Source organism: Callorhinus ursinus, unplaced genomic scaffold (assembly GCF_003265705.2).
Source record: "Callorhinus ursinus isolate GAN/ISIS: 27379988/994484 unplaced genomic scaffold, GSC_fseal_2.0 scaffold8, whole genome shotgun sequence".
NCBI lineage: Eukaryota > Metazoa > Chordata > Mammalia > Carnivora > Otariidae > Callorhinus > Callorhinus ursinus.
The window spans coordinates 37994553-38017608 of NW_027397070.1; the positions used below are offsets into that span (position 1 = coordinate 37994553).

General features: G+C 50.5%; 1 protein-coding gene across 8 annotated transcripts in view; it reads left to right on the forward strand.

The window, feature by feature from the left end:
• Positions 1-23056, forward strand: part of PLEKHG3 (pleckstrin homology and RhoGEF domain containing G3) — a 41339-nt gene that overhangs the window by 3492 nt on the left and 14791 nt on the right. For 6 of the 8 annotated variants that reach the window (XM_073895356.1, XM_073895361.1, XM_073895362.1 and 3 more), the window contains one exon: positions 21675-22064. In XM_073895356.1, the coding sequence (XP_073751457.1) occupies positions 21714-22064 (351 nt within the window). In that variant the 5' untranslated portion in view covers positions 21675-21713. Of the gene's footprint in view, positions 1-8334; positions 8634-21674; positions 22065-23056 lie in introns of those variants that run through there. The other 2 variants (XM_073895358.1, XM_073895360.1) reach the window with 2 other exon arrangements.

A 23056-nucleotide genomic window follows, 5' to 3' on the forward strand; every position in this document is an offset into this window, starting at 1 on the left:
ATGATAGTTGTATTATTTCTCCAACCAAATTGTGTGTGGGCGGGGGGGGGTGGGAGGTAGCCCAAGATATTTCATGCCATTGCTAAGGACTCTGGATAAAAGGCTTTGCATTTCAAGTGTTGGGCAGGGATGGGGAATTGGAGGGAGATCAAAACAGAAACCCTAGTTAGTGCAGACTTCCCAGTTAGGGAGACTTTACCCTATCCTAGATTTCCAGTGGTTGGTCTGAGTGAGGATGCAGGACTACCAGGTGTGGGCCGCTTGCCCCGGGGCAGGGCGAACTGGGGGCAGCCCTGACCTTCCCTTGCTCTGGAATTCCCCCAGCTTCTAACCAGCCCTGATGAATCACACCATGGTCCCTGGCCTCTTTGCTCGGCCTCACAGCAGGGAAGGCTATTCGCCCCTCTCCTAGCCCCCTGTAGAAAAGTGACGTTCAGAGATGGAGGGAAAAAGGGGTGGGGGGATGAGAGGGGAGGGCTGGGCAGATAGCATAGGTGGCAAGAGGATTCAGATGGAGCCTTATCTCGGGTTCTGCCTGGACCTCTTAACTGCTCAGCTTTGTGCTGCGTCTGCCCAGCCAGTCTGTGGAGTCTCAGACTTCAAAGGGAGGGGCCTGCTCCGAGACTCCTATCAAAGCTGTGGTGATCGGTTTCCTGGGGGCCCTGCCCTGGCTCAGGAAGCAGGGATGGGCTGTGGAGGGTGAGGCCTGGGGAAGTGGTCATCAGCCAGACCCCCCCCCCCCCCCCCCCCCCCCCCCGAGGGCCCCGTGGCGCACGCAGGACAGCCAGGCAGGCCCTGTGGTGAAGGAACTTTCTGGGCCTGCCAGTTGGTGCCTAGAGACTGCATACAACTAGTTATAATCTGGCCCCAGAGGAAGTTGCAAAGATGGCCCTGAACAGCCCCAGGCGTTTTGTTTTTGGGTGACCTTAAAGGAAGAGGAAAATGGCAGGGTCCGCTACCCTGTGATCAGAAGGAGGTGCACCTGGAGACACCTGGCAGTGCTTCTGGGAGTTAGCTGTTTGGAATGATGGCTGGTCTTGTTAACTGGTCTCTGCTCTGTGCTGCTTATTTTATTTATTCATTTATTCATTTAAAAGATTTTATTTATTTATTTGACAGAGACACAGCGAGAGAGGGAGCACAAGCAGGGGGAGTGGGAGAGGGAGAAGCAGGCTTCCTGCCGAGCAGGGAGCCCAAGGCGGGGCTCGGTCCTGGGACCATGACCTGAGCCAAAGGCAGATGCGTAACGTAACTGAGCCACCCAGGCGCCCCTGTACTCCTTACTTTGATTAGAAGCTGTCTGAGGGCAGGAACTGTGCCGGATTCATCTGTGGTCCCGTTATAGCACAGAGAACAGTATGAAGTGTAACCAACAGGTGGGTGAGGAGCTTGTGCTGAGGTCCCGGCCTGAGAGTAATCTGGGCTTGGTGGTCTCATTGGCTCCCGCTTTTCTTCCATGGGAGCTGGGGGGCGGGGGAAGAAGGCAGTGGTGGGGGTTAGGCCCCACCTGGGTGGGCTGTGGCCATCTGGGAACACAGGCAAAGGGAGAGCCAGGCTTTTTACAGTTCTCTTGCTGGCCTTTGGGGAGGGATCTCTGGTTTAAGCTCAGGGAATGGATTTTTAAGGACTCTTAAACGCTTGTTTCCTGCTGAGCAGATTGTGGGCCTGGACACAGGACCTGCACAAGGTTCTAATGGGAACGGTGGTGGCCGTCCATGCAGCTTTTTGGAAAACCCAGTTTGAGAGTCCTCGAAGTTGCTGATTACTGCCGGGGTCTGGCTGAGAATGCAGGGAGAGATGTAAGAGGGCCGAGGTCTAGTTCTTACTGTGGTAACAGGATCTCAAGAGGAGAGATGGGTTCTACAGGTACTGGAAGCTCTTAAAAACGCATATCCTGTACTCTCCAGGCTGCAAGACTGTGTGTACGTGTGTGTTTGTGTTTATACATTGAAGGTTCTTGAGCAATAGTTGGCAAGTGTTTGTTAACAGGAAAAGGGAACCAGTATTCATGTAGCCTCTATCTGTCCTGCACATTGCTACATCTCCAGTGCTTGCTGCATAGTAGGATTCCAATAAATATTTTTTAAAGATTTTATTTATTAGAGCATGTGTGCGGACACATGAGTGGGGGGAGGGGCAGAGGGAGAGGGAGAAGCAGACTCCCTGCTGAGCAGGGAGCCTGTTTTGGGGGTGGGGAATTGGGGGGCTTGCGGGGCTCAATCCCACGGCCCCAGGATCATGACCTGAGCCAAAGGCAGGCACTGAACCGACTGAGCCACTCGGGCACCCCTCCAATAAATAATTTTTGTGTAAATGAAACCCTACTGTGTGGTGAAACCTTAGGAATTCAAGAAATCCTCACACTCTTCACAGATGTTCTATTCCTGTCTAAAGACGCCTAGGATAGTTAGGAAAGTTAACCTGTGGTCGGCTGCTGTGGCAGAGGGGCAGGCTCTGTATTTCTGAAGCCTGGAAAAGTGCAAGGCTGCTGGAGTCCCTGGGAGCAGTCCCACCAGGCATTCTGTAGGCTTCTGCCCCCATGCAGGTTGGGCCCAGAGCGGACAGGAGGGTGTGCTTGTAGTCTTGAGTATAGTTCATCTCCTGCTAGGTCCCATAGTAGCCGATCAAAGGCAGTGGTGGGGGGTCACCTTTTATGCTCTTCAGGACCTGTCCTCTGCAGCCTCACTTACCTGCGTCTGGCCAGCAAGCCTCAGATCCGCCGGGACACAAGTTCCTGGGTTTTCACCCCGGCTCCCGCAGACTGTTTACTTTTATATATAGGTGGTGCTATCCTCCTTCTGAGCTGGCAACTGAAAGGAAGCAGCAGAGGAGAGACGGTAAGGAGACGGGCACAGAGAGGAACAATGAACGCTGAGGAGCTGAGAGTTGACAGGAAGAGTGGAGAGAGGTCAGAAGAGTAGGAAGGGCCAGTGCTGCTGGAAGCTGGGGTCTCTCATTTAGGAGGAATGGCTCGGCACACCTGGGCCCTTGGGGGATTATCGTTTTGGTAATTGATGCTTTGCTGTAATTGTGACCTTGAGTCATCCAGAAAAGGTTAAATTATGCTCCCTTGACCGTTTAGGAAGGCATGCAAGGAAGCGCTTACCGTATTTTTAAATGATTCCCAACCAGATTGATGAAAAGTTTTAAAAATGTTGATGCTTGGGCGCCTGGGTGGCTCAGTTGGTTAAGCGACTGCCTTCGGCTCAGGTCATGATCCTGGAGTCCCGGGATTGAGTCCCACATCGGGTTCCCTGCTCGGTGGGGAGTCTGCTTCTCCCTCTCCCGCTCCCCCCTCTTGTGCTCTCTCTCTCTCTCTCTCTCATTCTCTCTCTCAAATGAATAAATAAAATCTTTAAAAAAAAATGTTGATGCTTAAGGTAGTATCACTGCTCCTCTCAACAAGGCAAAGTGGTGTTCCCCTGAACCGCAGATAAGGAAGTGTAGTCCACACGAGGTTGGAAATTTGTCCAGGATCCCTCGCCAAGACTTGGCAGGAGTGAAATTTGAACTTTTGAATCACCCCAGGGCACAGGCGCTCAGCTTTACCCAAGACTGTTCCAAAACTCTTAAAAATGTGGCTTTTTGGACAGCCGTCTCCATGGGGAGTCCAGCCAGTGCAGTTTTAATGTGTTTCGGTACAGCATGGACGGGTCCAACCCTAACTCAGCTCCACCCAGGTAGATTGCCAGTTACCCCACAGGGCACTTGCCTTGGTAGAAACAAGAATGCTTTCAGTCCATTTACATTTTAAGCATCTCCCCGGCTGCCACACAGCACGCACCCAGCACTTTTCTTCGGAGGCCAGAAAATGACAGGGAGGAGGTGCAGTTTCAAACATCGCAGGCCTCTTTCCATCAGGAGCTTTGTTCCTTTGTTTTGGTTCTGGATGCTGCGGAGAGGTGCTTTGGTGTGCAGTCTTGGTGCTGGTTGTTCCAGTCAGTCTGCAGCAGCCTGGGGCCCACCCCTGCCTAGGAACCCCGACCTGACTCCCCGTCCCCACTGTCCAGACCTGGCAAATGGTAATGGTATCCTATTTGCCTCTCTCATTTATTGTACAGATAGAATGTTACACACGCAATTGAAGCTTCCTTTTTCTTGGGGAAACCTTTTCTCTTCCCTCCCACCCTAGAAGTAGCATTTTCCTGAATATGGTGTTTATTATACCTTTGCATGTTTTTATACTTTTTACTGTTTGTAAGTAACATATGGTATCGTGTTTTTATTTTGACATAAATAGCATCATGTTCAATGTGGTCTTCTTGAACTTGGATTTTTTATCCAACATTGTTATCTAGATTTATCCATGTTGATGTATTTAAATCAACTGGCACATTCTCTCGCTCGCTCGCTCTCAAAAAAAAAATGTAATTGCTATTGCCTTTTTCTTTTTGATTTTTTTTATTTAAGATTTTACTTCTTTATTTTGACAGAGTGCACAAGCAGGGGGAGTGGCAGGCAGAGGGAGAGGGAGAAGCAGGCTCCCTGCAGGACTCAAATCCCAGGACCCCGGGATCATGATCTGAGCTGAAGGCAGTTGCCTAAACCAACTGAGCCACCCAGGCGCCCCCTTTTTGATTTCTAGGAGTTAAAATATCTATGTTAAATAACTGATCTTTGGTAGGTTATATTCATTACATAGAACTGTGGGTTGTCTTAACTTTATTAATAAATGTCATTTTTTTCATAAGGAACTTTTAATTTTAATGTCAGATTTACCAATCTTTTGTTTGTACTTTCTGTCTCTTGTTCAAGAAATCCTTTCCTACTCTGATTTTATAAATATATTAAAATATTTTCTTTTAAATTTAAGTTTTGCTTCCCATGCTTACATTTTAAATTTACCTGGAATGTATTTTCTTTATGTGAAACTGGATCTCAACTCTGGCTCCACACTAAAGCCTTATGAGGAGTTTTAAAAAAGAAAGTACTGATGTCTGAGTCTCAGATCAGACCAATAAAATAAAAATATCTTGGGGTGGGGCCCAGGCATGGTTATGAAATGCTCCAGGTGACTTTTATGTTCAGCCAAAGTGGAGAACCACTCAACCTTGTAAGATCAAACTGATTTTATTTTTTCCAGAGGAATAGCCAAGTTTTCTAGGACCAGTTACTGACTAGTGTATACTTCTCCCACTGACTTAATACTTTTAAGATTTGATTGATTGATTTATAACTTTGAGATATACTTCATATATCTTAAAATTCATCCATGTAAAGTGTTTAGTGGTTTTTAGTATATTCACAGAGTCGTGCAACCATTACCACTATCTAATCCTAAAACATTTTTATCCTCCCCAAAAGAAACCCTATACCCATTAGCAGTCATTTCCCTTTCTTCCCATCCCCCATCCCCATGCAACCACAGATCAACTTTCTCTGTGCACTGGGGCTCGATCCCAGGACCCTGGGATCATGACCTGAACTGAAGGCAGACGCCTAACGACTGAGCCACCCAGGCGCCCCAAATATGTAGTTTATTATGACTTCTTTCACTTAGCATGGTGTTTTCAAGAGTCACGCATGTTGTGGAATGTAATCAGACCTCATTCTTTTTATTGACAAATCATCCATCCTCTGGATAAACTGCATTTTGTTCATCTTTTCATCAGTTGATGGGCATTTGAGCTGTTTCTACATTTTGGTATAATGAATAATGCTGCTATGAACAGTTATGTGTACAGCTTTGTGTATGGACATTTTTTTAAAAAGATTTTATTTATTTATTTGAGAGACAGAGCAGGGGCAGGGAGAGGGGCAAAGGGAGAGGAAGAAGCAGACTTCCCACTGAGCAGGGAGCCCGATGTGGGGCTCGATCCCGGGACCCTGGGATCATGACCTGAGCCCAAGGCAGATGCTTAACTGACTGAGCCGCCCAGGTGCCCCATGTATGGACATTTTTTAAATTCTCTGAGGTATATACCTAGGAGTATAATTGCCTGGCCACATGATAACTCTAACTTTTTGAGGAACTGCTAAATTGTTTTCCAGATAAGCTACAGTATTTTACATTCTTACTAGCAGTGTGCAAAGGTTCTAATTTCTCCACGGGCTCACTAACACTTGTGATTTAACACTGTTTTGATTTTAGCCATCCTAGTGGGTGTGCTGTGGTATTAAGTGTGGTGTTGATTGCATTTCCCTAAAGACTTAGAATGTTGAGCATATTTTCATGTGCTTATTGGCCACTTATATGTCTTTAAAGAAATATCTATTCAAATCTTTGCCCATTTTTAAAAAAAATTTAAACAATTTTTTATTTTATTTTTTTAAAGATTTTATTTATTTATTTGACAGAGACACAGCGAGAGAGGGAACACAAGCAGGGGGCATGGGAGAGGGAGAAGCAGGCTTCCCGCAGAGCAGGGAGCCCGATGTGGGGCTCGATCCCAGGACCCTGGGATCATGACCCGAGCCTAAGGCAGACGCTTAACGACTGAGCCACCCAGGCGCCCCTCTTTGCCCATTTTTAAATTGAGTTTTATTGTTGTTGTAAGGGTTCCTTAGATATTCTAGTTACAGGTCCATCGTCAGATACATGATTTACAGCTATTTTCTTCCATTTTGTGATTTGTCTTTCACTTTTTTTTTAAAACTTTCTTGAGAGTGCCCTTTGGAACACTAAAGTTTTTAATTTTGATAAAGTCTCGTTTATCTACTTGTTTTGGTGCCTGTGATTTTGATATTTTAAGAAACCATTGCTCACCCAGATTCACCAAGATTTACTCCTCTGTTTTCTTGTAAGAGTTTTATAGTTTTAGGTCTTACCTTTAGGTCCATGATACGTTTTGCCTTGGTTTTTGCATATGGTGTGAACTAGATGTCCAGATTCATTCCTTTGCATGTGAATATCCAGTTGTCCTAGTACCATTTCTTGAAATTCTGTTCTTTCCCTATTGAATCATCTTGGTACCCTTGATGAAAATCAGTTGACTGTAAATGTAAGGTTTTATTTCTGTCCTCCCAATTCTATTCTATTAATCTAGATGTCTGCCTTTATGCCAGCACAGCCCGGTCTTGGGAAGTGTGGCTTTCTAGTTTTGAAATTGGGAACTGTGAGTCTTCCAATTTTGGTCTTTTGCAAGATTGTTTTGTTTATTCTGGGTCTCTTGTTTTTCCATAGGAATTTTAGGATCAGCTTGTCAGTTTCTGCAAAAAAACAAAAAAACCCAAAAAAACCCAGCTGAGATTTTCAGAGATCGTGTTGAGCCAGTAGATCGATTTGGCGAATATTGCCAGATGAACAGTGTTGAGGGTTCTGATGCATGAGAACATAAGACAAATCTTCTTTAATTCTTTCAACAGTGTTTTGTGATTTCCAGTATAGAAGTCTTATACTTCTTTTGTTAAATGTATTCCAAAGTATTTTATGCTTTTTGCTGTTATTATAAATGGTATTATTTTGTTTCTTAATTTCATTTTTGGATTGTTCACTGCCCGTGTATAGGAATAAAATTGATTTTTGTGTGTTGATCTTGTATCCTATGTTGCTGAGCTCTTTCATTAGTACTAGTGGTATTATAGTGGTTTCCTTTTCTATACAGGGTTTTCTATATATATGATTATGTCATCTGTGAATAGAGATAGTTTTACTTCTTTTCAATCTGAATGTCTTTTATTTCTTTTTCTTGCTTAATTGCCCTGGCTAGAACTCTAGTACAGTGTTAAATAGAAATGGCATGAGGGGACATCCTTGTCTTGCTCCTGATCTTAGGGGAAAGGCATTCAGTCTTTCTCCATTAAGTATAAAGTTACCTATAGGTTTTTCATAGATGCTCTTTATAAGCATGGAAATTTTCCCTTCTATTCCCAGTTTGTGGAAGTGTTTTTATTATGGAAAGGCGTTAGATTTTGTCAAGTGTTTCTTCTGGGTCTACTGAGATTATCAGGTGGTTTTATACTATATTAATATCTTGAATTCTATTAATTGATATTTGGATGTTAACCCAATCTTGTATTTCTGGGATAAATCCATATGGTCATAGTGTATACTCCTTTTTATGTATTACTGGTTTCTATTTGTTAGTATTTTGCTGGGGATTTTTTGCATCTTTATTAGGGGTTTTAGACTGTAGCTTTCTTTTATTGTGATATCTTGTCTGGTCTTGATATGAGGGTAATAGGGCCTGATAGAATGATTTGGGAAGTATTCCTTCCTCTTCTATTTTTGGAAGAGTTTGTAAAGAATTGGTATTAATTCCTTTAAATGTTTGGTAGAATGTACCAGCGGGGTCATCTAGTCTGGGCTTTTCTTTATTGAGAAATTTATTTATTTATTTATTTATTTATTTATTTTTATTATTATTATTTTTAAAGATTTTATTTATTTGACAGACACAGCGAGAGCAGGAACACAAGCAGCAGGAGTGGGAGAGGGAGAGCAGGCTTCCTGCCGAGGAGGGAGCCTGATGTGGGACTCGAGCCCAGGACCCTGGGATCATGACCCGAGCCGAAGGCAGACGCTTAACGACTGAGCCACCCCGGGCGCCCGAGAAATTTATTTATTTTAAACTTTATTTATTGGGGGGGGGCAGAGGAGAGGATCGTCAAGCAGACTCCCTGCTGAGCATGAAGCTTGATCATGACCTGAGCGAAAACCACGAGTCAGATGCTCAACTGTCTGAGCCACCCAGGTGCCCAGATTTTTCTTTTCTTTTAGCTCTTGGAGTACCAGTTTGTTCCATCTTTTTACTACCTTGTGATGGCTTATTTTGTTGTATGGTTAGTAATGTTTATACTCAGCCCCTCTTCAGTGGTTGCAAAGAGTGGGATGCTTAAAAGTAAGATATTTTAGAAGTCTGTACTTACTGGTGATAATGAGATCTAGGACATACGAAATGTGTAAGTGGATGGCTTAGGTAGAGTAGAGGAAAGGATTGTTGGAAGGCTCTTCCTGGGAACTTTGCATGTCTGCCTGCTTCTTAAACAGGACTCTGCTCAAGAGTCACTTCCTCAGAGCCTTCCCCGACCTCTTGACCAAAAAACATCCCCATCCCCCACTTACTGTTTTGTTTTTTTTTTTTTTTTAAGATTTATTTTTATTTTTTGAGAGAGCGAGAGCACACTGGAGCCTGGGGAGGGTCAGAGGGAGAGGGAGAGGGATAAACAGAATCTCCACTGAGCAGGGAGCAGGACTCGAGCCCAGGACCCTGGGATCATGACCTGAGCCGAAGGCAGACGCCCAATGACTGAGCCACCCAGCACCCCCAAGATCTGGTTCTTACGTGTAGGAGGCTCTTACTGTGTTAAGAAGATAGAGCATTCACAGAAGACACTTCAGGTCCTTGCCAGTCCTCGAGCTGCTGTGCAGATGAGTATCCCTTGCTGTGACAGGGTGGAGAGAGGCAGCCTATGCCCTGGTCCTTGGCCCATCCTTAATGGGTACATAAACCATTCCTGGAAGCTTCTAGAAGGGATTTACACATTCCCAGGTGACTCCATTTTGCCCTCTTTCTGAGGTTGACCTCTAGCAAGAGAACTTGTTCTGAGCAGTGTTACTTGTAAAACTTAAGTGCCCAAGGGCGTTTGTACAAAGTGGGCTGAGGGAGTGCGGTCTGCATCTCTTAAGGACCCCCATGGGAGGCGGTGTTGAGGGATGGTGAACTCAGGAAGGAGGGATTCCAGGAAACCCTGGCTTTCCCTCCTACCTCCCTGTTGGGCCCTTGGGTAAGTGAGCACATGGCTCTGGACTTCGGGGTTGTTGTGAGGAGATTACAAAGGGCTTGTGTTCAGCACAATGCCTGGTGCTGCCTGAAAACATGCTGGCTGGTATTCCAGTCTGCCATTTTGGGAGCCACTTGTACCTCAGTTTCCTCATCTGTAAAACGGTGATAATCCGGCTGCCCACGCGCCCTTCCCTGTGCTCCTGGCAGCCGGAAGGACAAGGGTTAATATCCTTGGGCCATGAGGGCCTGGGGTGGGGGAGGAGCCACATAAATGGAGTATTGTTGTGCTGGTGAATGAACTGGCTTTGTTCAAGTGTCTTCAGTGTTTGACTTCCTGCAGTCAGTGTCCCCTTGTGTTTAATGGCTCAGATATTTGCATGTCCTCGGTGGCTTGCAGTGCTCACCTGCTGGACTGTGCCCTGGGTCCTCATTTACCTGCTGAATTAGGGTGAGAAGCCTCATTTCCTCCGTCAGGGGCCCCCCAGGAATCAGGAATGAGAGAAATGCAGAAAGTATGACCCACACGCGGAACTGGTTCTGAATAGGACATTTATTGAAGAGGTTTTGCAGGAGGCGGCGGGCACTTTAATTCCCGAGGCTGTTGGTGGCAGTGCGCTGCTCGCCCCAGGCCTGTTAACTGCTCGCCTGCCAGGGCTGGGAGGATGCAGCCCCTGGTGCTCCGATGGGAGCCCTTTTGAGGAAAGCGGTAGGTACTCCGCCGAGGCCAGGCCAGGGGGGACAGTAGCGGCCTGACTCTCAGCTCTGGGCCTCCAGGCCTTTCTAAACTCCCCCGGCGAAACCTGGCCAGCCACAGGTTTGGGGGCAACAGGTAGGTTTCTCCCTTGGGGGTTCAGAAACAGGAACCCCATGGATGCAGGTGTAGAAGAGCTGTGGGTTTGTTTGTTTGTTTGTTTTCCTTCTATCCTGCCCTGGTCTCTTCTAGTGGATTTGTCAGTTGTGGCTGGGTAAGAACACGACAATCCTGTGTTCCTTTTTAGAGGAGACTGCAGACCGTTCTGTTGGGGGTTTCAGAGGGTATTCTGATTTCTGGACATTCAGAGTTGGGTGGTTTAGAGAAGGGGCCGCTGTTGGAGGGACCCAGCACAAAACGGCACACATGCTGGGAAAAGCAGAGTTAATCTCCTACTTCTTCCTGAAGTTTCTTTTTCCCAGAATCCACAGAGGGTGGTTATTTTGGATAAAATCAAGTGGTGGCAGGTCAGCGAGTGAAAGGAAGTTCTCCCCACCCAGTTTCATCCCGGATGGACACTGCCAGGCAGGGGCTGTGCCCACCACTTCCGGAGCTCTGGGCCAAAGGAGCAGGAAGGTCGGGGGGCAGGTTGCCACCCTGACTTGGCTGATGTTTTTTACCTTGAAGCAAGGCCTTGCTTTTCCAGGAGCGGGACCATGCTGCCTGGGCTGTCCTGCCCCACACCACGTGCATCCCCTCACCTGAGAACCTGGGGTTTGGCGACAGCCTCCCCTCTCCACTGCGTTCTGGTCTCCTCACCTCTCAGCTAAGGGAGAAAGCTCCTTTCCTCCCGCCTGGGAACTGGTTGGATGAGTTTCTTGGGCCTCCCTGGTTGAGGCCCCTTAGAAGGCCACGTGAGGGACCTGGGGGGTGGAGGCAGGTGCTGTGGGGTGGAGAGCTGAGAGGCTCTGGGAGAGGGATCTGTGAGGGGGAGTGCATGAGGACTTGCTGTCTGAGGGCTGGCTGCCTTTGAGAGTTGACACTTGTTGTGGGAGTCTATGAAGTCTACCTGACTTCTTTGGGTCAGGCACCAGGCCTGAGATCAGCATCTGGGGCAAATATGGCGGGGGGGAGGTCATCGGAGCCCTTTTGCTGTAATGCCCAAGAAGTGGGGCAGGCCAGGGTGGTTTGCCGGATGGCAGCAGTTCACAAAAGGGGGCTGCTCACGTTAACGAATGCACTTTTCTGGGTCTGGAGGATCATGCTTGGAATTAGGAAGTTGTGTTTGGGGGAGCTGTCCTGTTGGCAGCCTTGCCCCCTAATTCTAATTTGCTTGGGGAGGGAAAGTGAGAATTTGGGGAAGGGAGAAAACCCTCAGGTGATGAGATGTATTCTGACCGACCCCCAGCCCAATAGAGAGCCTTTGGCCTGGAATCCCAATGGGACATGGTCTTCCAGCGAAGCCCCCAGATCTCAGTTTTCTAGAGTCGGCGTACTCTTCCTGCTTTCAGAAGCATGTGATTTACACGGAGCTTGTTTCTTCACCTTTACTTGGATCCTTGTTGCTCCCCTTGCCACACAAGGGTTGGAATAGGTCTCGTTCTTCTTTCTAGCAGATGCTTCCCTGGGTCATTCTGTCTTTCTACTCCCTGATGCTTCTGTGAGCAGTCAGCACCTTCTTGGTCCTCTGGATTCTTCCTGAACACTCTTTGGCTCTGGACACCTGCTGCCAAAGCCCCACGTGCCGTAGAGGGCCCATTCTCACGCCTCATCTCCTAGAGTCCTAGAGTCTCGGTAGTTGTTCGCCTAGGCGCGGCTCGGGCGTGTCCTTTCCCACAGAGCCACTGCCCAAGTGTCCTCCAGTCTGTCTGATTCCTTCCAGCCTGGCCTCTTGCTGCCCGCCGCCCTGGGTCCTGGGGAGGTCCAGGTCCTTTTGGGACTCAACTGTCGCGTGCTGCTGCTCTGCCCCTAGGACCCTCCTGTCTCTTCTTCGCTTGGCAAGTACAAGCTTATTCATCATTCAAGGCTCAGCTGAAGTCTCACCTCCTTTAAAGCTGCCCAGGTGCCCCACGTAGCACCAGCTACTCCCTCTTCTGTTAGCACAGTTTCTGTATTTGTGCTTCTGTACAGCACTCAAGGCATTGCCTGGTAGATAATTTGTTAATAGGGCTGTTTTTCCTTCCAGAGTTTCCTTCCAAAGACAGGAACAATGTCTTATGCATTTTAGTGTCCCCAGGGCCTAACATCATGCTCAGAAGTGTGGAACGAATTGCCAGACTGTAGGCAGCCTTGAAGTCCCAGACTGCTCATGACCCCACTCTCTACTTCCTTTTGTCATTGGGGCACTTGTCTTGCTTCTCCTGATAGAGGATCAGCTCTTGAGAGCGGGCTCTGTGTGTGATTCATCTCTGTCTCCCACAAGGCTGCCACAGTGTCTTTGTGCAAAGTGAGTGCTTGAAAATACTTGTCCAGTGAATGCTGCAGCTCACAACTTCGGCAGGGCAGGGACTGTTCTCCCCAAATGAGAGGGTGGACACTGTGGCACAGATTGCTCACTGCTTTGCTCCTTAACACCCAGCTGCTGAAGAGCAGAGCTGGGGCGGGTTTGGAGCAGTGCTGGCTGGTCTCCCCGGGCTCACTCATACTCATTTTGTCATTTTGCTGCTCTCCCCCCCTTTGATATCCCCTGTGATTTAGGAAATGGGTGAACAGCAAGGCTTTCCTCGTACCTTGAGTTTTTGTCTTATGTCCTGGTTCTTCACATGTCCACCTTGCAGCTGGGTTTCATTTTTTCTTTAAAACCCAAGGGCCTGTGTCAAGGATGGTTGTTACTGATCACTTATTTGTGCTTTGTGCTTTTGCCACCTTCCATTTCCTGCAGTTCTGTTCCTGCTTACGCCTGGTGTCCTCTTGTCGTTTTGTTCCTCTTCAGCTGCTAGTAGTACACGTTGTTTTTCCCTGTGGAGTCCGGAGGAATGTGCCCTGCCTGCCGCAGCAAAGGACTCTGACTCACTTAGACTTCATCTTCTGCTTTGCCCTTCTGTTGGGCATGGATATCAGACTGTTTTCCTTTCCAGCTGAATTGCTTTATATTTTCCCATATAAGATCATGGTTCGAATCAGCGTCGGGATTGTACATGATGAATGTCTGGCAGGCGAGGATTAGGTCGTGCTAGTTCACCAAGTTGAACACTTTTACCTTTATTATTAATTTGAGATGTGGGTAAAAATTATAGGCACAAATCAGAAAAAAAAGTCTCTTGTCCCAGTGCTTGTGAAACAAACAGTAAGTTATCTGTCCTTGTCATCCTACCACTTGGGGTGGGCTTACTGCGCGGCGGAGGTTGTGCACATCGCTCTGTGTCCTCTGTCTTGGGAGACCCAGTCAGGCGGGTGCTTTTGTTTGCATTTTGCAGATGAGGAACTTGAAGCTCCGTGAGGTCGGGTGGCTTGCCCACGCCCACATGGGGCCAGTCAAGTGGAGTTGCTGGGGTTTAGACCAGATCTGCCCGGCTCCAGAGCCTGTGGATCCGTTTAGTGCGTGGACTCCCGTGCACCCACGTGCCTGCATATCCTGTCGTCTTCTGGGGACTCAGAGGGTCCTCATGGAACCCCTCTGTGCCCACTTGCTTCCTGCCGAGATTCTCCAGTGCCTTTGAACGTGATGCAACAGCAGATGCTGCAAGTGTTGAAGGTGTGGCTCACATTTCCTCGCTGCCCCCACCCCAGCCTAGAGGCCTCAAAACCAGCAGCCCCTGCTCCCTGTGGTGGGGACAAGATGGCTCAGGTGCAGGGCAAGTTTCCTGAAGTTTGCTGGTAAGGCGTGGAGGTCCTGTGAGCCTTTTTTGGCCTGGTGATGAGAGACGGGGGGCTTCTAGGAACACCGAACCTGTCCGTGATTTCTAGCCCCGGCTTTAGCTGCTCCATCTTCTGGGGACATTGTGTCATTTCCCTGCCTAATAATGAGCTGTGCTGGGAGCCACGTTGACCTACCCTGGCTGTGAGCAATAGCAAATTCTGATCAACAGTAATTGCTCTCTTGTGCCTTTAGTATGTACGTATATGAAACTTCCCGGTAGACAGCTTTTCCTGGGCTATTTGTAGGGGGACCTTATTATAGTCTCTTCTCCAAATTCCAGAGTGGTTCCTTGGCCATTTTTCCCTTCTCAGTTTTTTGTGGCTGGTCACTTGATATGTGGCATGATGGTAAGGCAGCAATGCCCTTGCTCTAGTCCCTTGTCTAGGGCCAAGTAGGACAAGCCTGCTAGGCTGAATGAGCAGTCACTGCTCCTGGGTACCTCACGGCAGATTGGAAACTTGCTGGTAGTGACTACTATGGACACTCATTAGTTTAGGAGGCTCTGGCTCAGCCCTTGGTTTTGACCACTGTTTGTCTATGGGACTGGTGAGAGATGCTGCAGCACCAGCCCGTAGACCTTCCACGGGTGTTTATTGAGCACCTGGTATGTACATTGCTCTCTGGGGGGTGAGGGAAGGGTACAAGAAAGCAGGCCCAGCCTCTCTGACCTTTACTGTGTAATCCAGAAGAAAAGTATGCACATAGGTACACCCCAGAGACCAACACTTTAAATGATACTCAGGGTCAGTAGATTTAAAAGTGTGTGTGTGTGTGTGTGTGTGTGTTAGTGTCCTATGGCTGCTCTAACAAACCCCACAAGCTTAGTGGCTTGAAACAACACATATTTATTATCTTACAGTTCTGGAGGTCAGAACTGAATCTGGGTCTACAGGGCTGTGGTCCTTCTGGAAGCTCCAGAGGAGGATTTGTTTCCTCCCCTTTTCTAGCCTCCTGAGGCTGCCCAGATCCTTTTGCTGGCTGTCCCTTTCCTCTCTCTCCAAAGCCGGCAGCCTCTTTCTGTCTGTCCCTCTGCTTTTGTTGGCACATCAGCTTCCAACTCCTTCTGCGTCCCTCTTGTGAGGACCCTTCTGATTACACCAGGCCCACCCAGGTAACCTAGGGTAATCTCCCCATCTCGAGATCCTTGACTTGATCACATCTGCAAAGTCTCTCTTGCCGTATAAAACAACATCTGGGGGCGCCTGGGTGGCTCAGTCGTTGGGCGTCTGCCTTCGGCTCAGGTCATGATCCCGGGGTCCTGGGATCGAGCCCTGCATCGAGCCCCGCATCGGGCTCCTTGCTCCGCGGGAAGCCTGCTTCTCCCTCTCACACTCCCCCTGCTTGTGTTCCCTCTCTCGCTGTGTCTCTCTCTGTCAAATAAATAAATAAAATATTAAAAAAAAAAATAAAACAACATCTGTGGGTTTTTATATCCAGGGATGATTAGGATGTGCTTATTCTTTGAAGTGGGGGGCGAAGTCTACAGTAGTGGGTGTGTTGGATGCGCTGGAAGTGGCTGAGGAGGCCTTTCTGAAGGAGGAGATCTGACCGAATTTGTGTAGGGAGAGAGGGTCTGGGACACATCCCAGGTATGAGAAACCACATGAGCAAATGTTGGGGCTGTGGGGTGGTGGGAACAGTGAGGTGCGGGCAGGTGGTCCTCCCATCGAGACAAGATGCCAGGGGCTTTCCTTCCCTTGCAAGGCCAGGCTGAGGGAGTTTTCTGGACTTCAGGGTGTAGGCTCAAACTTCCTCCCAGGATTCAGGTGGGAGGACTTCACTGGCAGCCACGACCCCTTTCCTTCCCAGCAGCTGAAGTCCCGCTTCAAAGACCCAGCCACACTTGGTGGCCCCTGCTGCTCTGGGGTGGTGGGAAAGGGAATTCACGAGGGAATCTACATTTGTGAGGGGAAATGAGTTTGAGCCAGCTGGCCTGGGTTTGTGGCCCAGAAACCCTGATCACACTGTTTGCACAGCCTCTGTGACAGTCACGTCGCTTACATTGAACGTATCGAACACAGTCACTCCCCAGGGAGCCTTCCCTTGTCCTGTCTTAGGGTGCTTAGAGCTCCTGAGTCTCCGGAGAGGGCTGAGAGAGGCCCGAGGGAGGAAACTGCCCCGGAAAGCCTTGGGCTGTGGTGAAAGGTGTCCTCCTGCTGGTGTGGCCGAGGCGGAGTGGCAAGAGCAGACCGGCCGAGCTGGGCATGGGGTGGCGCTGAGCTGTGGCTGGCAGCACAGCCCAGTGAGCTCAGCACCCCAGTTTGAGATCTCGGCGGCTGTTCCCCTTGCTCCTGCAGTGCTTGTCTGGAGGCACTGTAGCTCTTCTCTATTGCTTCCTTCTGGTACCCTCTCTGAGGAGATCCTGAAGGGGGACATGGGGGCCGTCCTTCTGGGGAAGGTCAAAGGCGGCTGGCTGCCTAGGTTTGGAGAGCCTTTGGAATGTGTAGGAGGTGTAGGTGAGAGATGGAAGAGCCCCTGGGGAGGTGTGCAGGGCTGGCGGATGTTGGAGCAGTTGCCTTTGGGAGAGCCCCCTGCTCCGTCCCTGCCCGCCTCTAGCACAGGTGTGTCGGGCTTCCGCTCCTTGGGGGTGGGGGGAGGGGCGGAAGGTGAAAGGATGACATCAGCCTCCTCTGCACCTGGAGCCGGCCTCTCTGAAGCAAACTGTTTTCTGGGGCATCTCCAGAGCTGGCCTGCACAGAGGGTTGTCCGGAGAGTGCGCCTCTCCCTCTCCTGCCTTCTCCACAGCAGCCTGCTGGCCAGGGAGGGAGGGCCAGAAGAGAATGTTGCTGAGTCCTGGGGATTCCTCAGGACCAGAAAAGGAGAGGTTCTCCAGAAGGTTCCAGGTGAGTGCCCCTGTAGGACCATCTTACTTTTCTTTTTTTTTTTTTTTTTTTTTTTTAAGTAGGCTCCACACTGGGCGTGGAGCCCAACGTGGGGCTTGAACTCATGACCCTGAGATCAAGACCTGAGCTGAGATCAAGAATCGGCCACTTAACCAACTGAGCCACCCAGGCGCCCCTGAGACCATCTTTTCTGAAGTTGGGGGTGGGGGGCAGGGTCCTTTTGCCTCAGTGACCGGGAAGCCTGAGGAGAGAACATGGGGGCTAATTATATGGGTTTTGTCATTTTTTTCTGTTGGAGGCAGGGGTATGGGTTAGGTTGGGGGCATGGTGCTGAGCCTACTGAGGAAGAGAAGGATGTGGGACTTGACCCCAGTCAGCTGTGCTGGGAAGCCAAGGGGCCTGCTGCAGCCTGCCTCTCTGCCTGGGGACATTCAGGGAAGGTCCTCAGAAGGGCGGGCCGGTAACCTGGGGAGGTGTGGGCAGAGGAAGGGTGTGGATTGTGTTTAAATATAGAGAGAGTTAAAAAAGAAACATTCCTCTCCTGTCATAACCCCCCTCCCCCGCCCCCGCCCCTGCCAGACAGATTTGTGTCTGAGCCACTTCTTGCGTCCATCAAAAAGAAAGGCTTGGGGGACCTTCACAGGTGTGGGACTGGAGATGCCGAGTTTTCTAGAAGACTGATTCACTGCTTGATGATTGGACTGACTCATGTTGAGAGATGGAAGAGGTCATGGCGGGGGGAGACTTCGGGAAAACTGGAAACTGGGTGCGGTAGGAGGAGGTGGGCGTGTGCACCTGGCTTGGGAGCTAGGCCGCTCTCTGCCTGTCTCCTTTAGGCCCCCACTTCCTCAGCCAGACTGTCTTCCGGAGGAGTTTTGAAGACCCTGAGTTCTAATCTTGGCTTTGAGGAGAACCTTGCAATTTGGGGGATGCTAGTGGAGAGGAAGGAAAGGTTGCCTCTGGCCCAGGACATGTGGGCAGGTACTAGTGCTTTTCTCTTTGGGAGTCTGAAGTACACACACAGCAATGGCTGGGCGCAGGCTTTCAGGACCAGAGTGCGCTAAAATTGAGTGCGGCGGTCCCACCAACAGCCCCCGGGGACTCTGCCTTGTTGCTCTCACTGCCTCACGTGCTTGCCATCCTCCCTTTTTGGGTCTTTGCATTCTTTTCCAGCAAGCCTGTCCTAGAGAGCCACGTGGTCCTGGGTCTTCTGGTCCCTGCAGATCTTGTCTCATGCAAGCAGTTATAGTCAGATCTTGGTGACCTCGTGCTTTTTCCCTTTTCCATGACCTGCGACCCTTTGACCTGGAATCTGTATTTTACCATGTTCCAACAGGAGGGTAAATGGCCAGAGGTCACAGAGTAGCAGGTCTAGAAATAGCTGTAAGGAATCTTCACTTTCATTCCTTTACCCCCACGGCCTTTGTAGGGTAAATGAAGTATCATGTTAAAAGCTATGATCTTTCAAGACGTAGTAAGTTCCCCACAGCTTAGGCTGAGGCGGAGCCATAGCATCCAGGCCTGTGACTAATCGTTTGCCTGTGGCCCCGGCTTGTATGAAATCCATTAGGGAGACCACAGGCAGGGGCAGGGCGGCAGGAACACTGAGCCTGTGTGCCCGAGTACACGTCCAGGCTCCACCACATGCTGCTACTGTGGCTTCAGGTTTCTGTGCCTGTAAAATGGGGGTAGCAGTGGGACCAAGTTCATAGAGCTGTTAGGAGATGAAAGCGGCGTGCTGTGCCATAGCACTTAGAACGCTTCAGCGCTCGGCTGGTATGCCTCGTCTCAGCCCGGGGGCCTGCTGGGCATGGCACTGCTTGGACAATGTGAGCTTGCTTTGCAGGGAGACGGCTGCGTTCCACCAGAGGAGAGTTCTCCAGGGAGAAAAGATGCTTTCCTTTTGTTTCTGGGTTCATAGGGCAATGGGGTCCCCAAAGAGTGACCCTCAGAAGGCCCCCCTGAGAGTGGGGGGGGTGAAGGGGGGCTGTGGCTAATCTTTTACTTTAAAACTGACCTGGCCAGCTGTGAAATCCATCTGGGACTTGGGCCTTTGCCATTTAGCATCCCCATGGGGGCTGACTGACCCCAGGTTTGATCTGGGAAAGGTCTTAGGTCGTAAGTTTCTGCCCCATTGTTCCAGCTGCGACTGACAGTGGGGGTGGGGGGGCCCTGACTGCAGCAGGGTTTGAAGGACACTGGAGTCCCATAGGGCTGGGGGTTAAGGACTGGGGTGGAGTTTGGATCTTTGTCTTTGTGCGGAAATGACACAGTGTTACCCTGTGGGCTGGTTCTGTAGAAAGGCCCAGCTGGTTGATTGAATTGAATTGAATTAATTTATTTTTTTACTTATTTTAAGATTTTATTTATTTATTTGACACAGAGAGCACAAGCAGGGGAAGCAGCAGAGGCAGAGGGAGAAGCAGGGTCCCTGCTAAGCAGGGAGCCCACCACGGGACTTGATCCCAGGACCCTGGGATCATGACCTGAGCCAAAGGCAGATGCCCAACCGACTGAGCCACCCAGGCACCCCATCAGCTGGTTAATTTTAAAGGCTCTTTTGAGGAGGGAGGAAAAAGTAACAGTGCTGCATTTCCCAAGGGGCTCTCCTCTGAGATGCTCAGAGTTTCACCAAGATGAGCCTGTTAATTCTCCTTTGTTGCACCCGGAAGGGAGGGAGAAGGCAGGCATGGCTTTAGCGCTGCCACTGTGTCCTTATCTGCAAAATGAGAGGCTCCTGTAGATCAGTAGGGAGGTGACACCCCTCCCTCTGCCCAAGCTGAGACCTGCAGTGGCAGGGTGCTGAGCTGGAGAGGGTCCTTGCTGGGCTCTCGACTGTTAGCTCAGTAGACGCACCAGTTTGTTCACCATCATCCATTTGCCAGATCACCCTTAAGGCCCCTGAGCCTGGGTCGCTTACAGTCTAGGGCAGGGGATCTCAAACTAGTCACAGTCACACAGGGAGTGGTAGGGGTAATACTGGGGTGCTGTAAGAGTATGCAGAAGGGGGCATCCAGGTTTGTTTTGGGGGTAGGTTTCTAGAAGGGGGCTGGCTCCTTATCTGAAACCTGAGGATTGGGTATAAGTGACGGGTTGGGGGGTGGTATGGCTTGGGATAGACAGGGTTGGGAGTGGGGTGCGCGGGGACTTGGGAGTAATGTCCAGGCAGAGAGAACATTTGCAAAAGCCAGAGCCCAGAGCCCAGGGCCCAGGGGTGCTGGCACAGCAGGGGCACAGAAAAGCAGAGGGAAATTCAGGGTTACTGGAGTGATGGCACCTAGATCCTTCTTGTAGCTCTAGCCTGTGGTCTAGTAATTTCCGAGCCCTAGAGCTAGGGGTGGAAGGCTTTGGGGCAGTGAAAGTGAGGGTGATGCTCTGGAACTTTGTTCCTTGTGCAAACAGCAATGAAATACACATTCTGGAAAGTGGTGTTGGTGAGCTGTGGTCTGCTGGGGTTGGGGTAAAGTGTCCCTGTCCTTCCCAAGAGGCCTTAGCCCCTCCCAGACTTACTGCTCCAGTTTCCAGGTGGGTCTACCTGTGAACAGAACCACCTGCTCAGGGACTAAAGTCCACCTGAGGCTGCGTTTGCCTTACCTGGGAGCAGTTTCCTGTCTGCTGGGCTGCCTGACCTTGCTGTGCTAAAGGGAGTTTAGAGAGACTCATCGGTGGCTCAGCCCTGGGACATTTCCTGTGCTCTGGGAGCTGGGGTGAGTCAGGGCCTGTACCAGGTGCTGGGGGTTGGGGAGCCTTTGTAGTCTCTCCTCTGCCTCCCCTGTCAGTATCTAGAAGGCTTCACGTTCATGGTGCAATGGCTGGTGCCCCCAGAGATGTCCTAATCCTGAGGAGAATCTTAACCCCTGGCATGTATGTGTGTTATCTTAGATCATAAGAGCAAGATATTCAGCTGTCCTTGCTGGTGACCCCAGCACAGGCCCCAACAAGTGGGCACTTGGGAAGTGCTTTTTGACAATTGTTATTATTATCACTGTTTTGACGGCTTATGGAAACCTTGCCCCGTGGCAGACACCATACTCAGACCTGTTGCTGCAGCAGGTCGCTGCATCCTCAAGGACACAGCGCTGGGGTAGGTTCTGAGAGGCTGGGTGCTTTGCCGGAGCCACGGGGCTGGGCTTGGGGTTCCATCTGAAGGCAGCCCGACTGCTGCTCTGGCGAAGATGTCCTCTCTGCTCTCCTGGGGCTCGGTTTTCTGAGCCCTTTATTGTCCTTGGATGCAGTCACCCTTTCCTCCTGGGAATGCTGGAGCTGTTGGGAGTCAGGAAGGGATGTTACTTGGGCATCCTTGTGCATACTTGTGGAGTCTGAGGGAAGGGACCTTCTCGACATTCAGAGTTGTGTTTAAAACTGTGGTGAAATACACAAACGTACAATTTCCATTTTAACCCTTTTTGAGCGTATAGTGTTTCAGTGGCATTACGTACATTCACATTGTTCCTCCTCTGTCACCACCATCCATCCCCAGGACTTCTCTTCTCTTGCAGAATGGGAACTCGGTACCCATTATATACTAACTCCCCATTCTCTCCTCCCCCAGCAGCCTTTTACTTTCTGTTTCCGTGAGGATTCTGAGATTTAATTCTTTGTCCGCCCCCCCCCAGAACCTCCCTGGAGTGCCCTCGCCAGGCAGCGATGCCAGGATGCCCGTCTCTGCCTCCCTCCGCCAGGATGGCGGCCAGGAGCGGCCGGTGAGCCTGACCTCAACCACGTCCTCGTCGGGTTCCTCCCGTGACAGCCGCGGTGCCATGGAGGAGCCCAGTGGCTCCGAGGCTTCTGCCAAGAACGGGGCGGGCTCCCCAGGTAGTAGGAGGCGTCCCCCCAACGGCAGCAGCAGCTCCAGCGGCTGGCTGAGCGTGAGGGGGCCGCTGTCCCCGTTCGGCGGCCGGGCCCCGGCAGCCCCGGCGCACAAGCTCAGCTACCTGGGCCGAGTGGTGCGGGAGATCGTGGAGACGGAGCGGATGTACGTGCAGGACCTGCGCAGCATCGTGGAGGTGAGGCCCGCTGCCCGAGCGGCTGCCGTGCTGAGGCCGCGGTGGGGCTGGCCTCCAGCTCCGGGTGGCCCAGCTCACTTGTAAACCCACTGCCACCGCTGGAGGGAAAGTTCTCCCTGATAGCTTGTGTCAGAAGCAGACTGCTTCCCATGGAGCAGTGGGGAGGCCTCATGTCTCCTGCTCTTGGGGGAGCCTCAGGCTGCTCGTGCTGCCTCATTTTGGGCCAGCAGAACCTCCTGCAGACCCTCGGGGCGTGGGCATGGTTGGTGGGGATGGGCAGGGACCGCTGTGCTCACAGACACGGAACACAGTGGGGAAACTGGCCTAGATGTTGCCCGACTGTGCCCAGATCCCTGCTCTGTTGTTTCCTGGCTATGGCGACTCGGGCTTCTGCATAAGCCCCTGAGCCTCAGGTTCTTCCTCTGTGAGATGAAGAGCCCCCCCTTCCCCCCCCCGCCTCCGCAGGACCAGTGCGACGTGCTTCACCCCGCGGGGCCCCTGGGCAGGTGGCTGGGTGGCTGCCACTGAGGAGACCCTCTGTTCGTGGTGGAGAGAGACATATTTGTTTCTTGGAGCCGCTGTAACAAATCACCACAAGCTGGGGGCTAAAATGCAGAAGTTTCTTCTATGTTGGGGTAGGAAGCCAGAAGTCAGAAATCAAGATATTGGCAGGATTGGGTCCTTCTGGAAGGTCTGGGGGAGAATGTGTTCCATGCCTCCCTCCCGGCTTCTGCCAGGTGGTTGCTGCTTGGATTTCCTTGACCTGTAGATGTTCTGTCCTGGCCTCTGCCTCCATGTTCCCATTGCCACCTTCTGTGTGTCACTCTGTGTCCTTTCCTCTTATAAGGACACCCGTCATGGGATTTAGGGCCCACCCTAAAGCCAGTATGCTGTTGTCCTGAGATCCTTGACTGATTACATCTGCAAAGACCCTATTTCCAAATTAGGTCACCTTCCGAGGTTCTGAATGGATGTTGATTTTTGACCGGGGG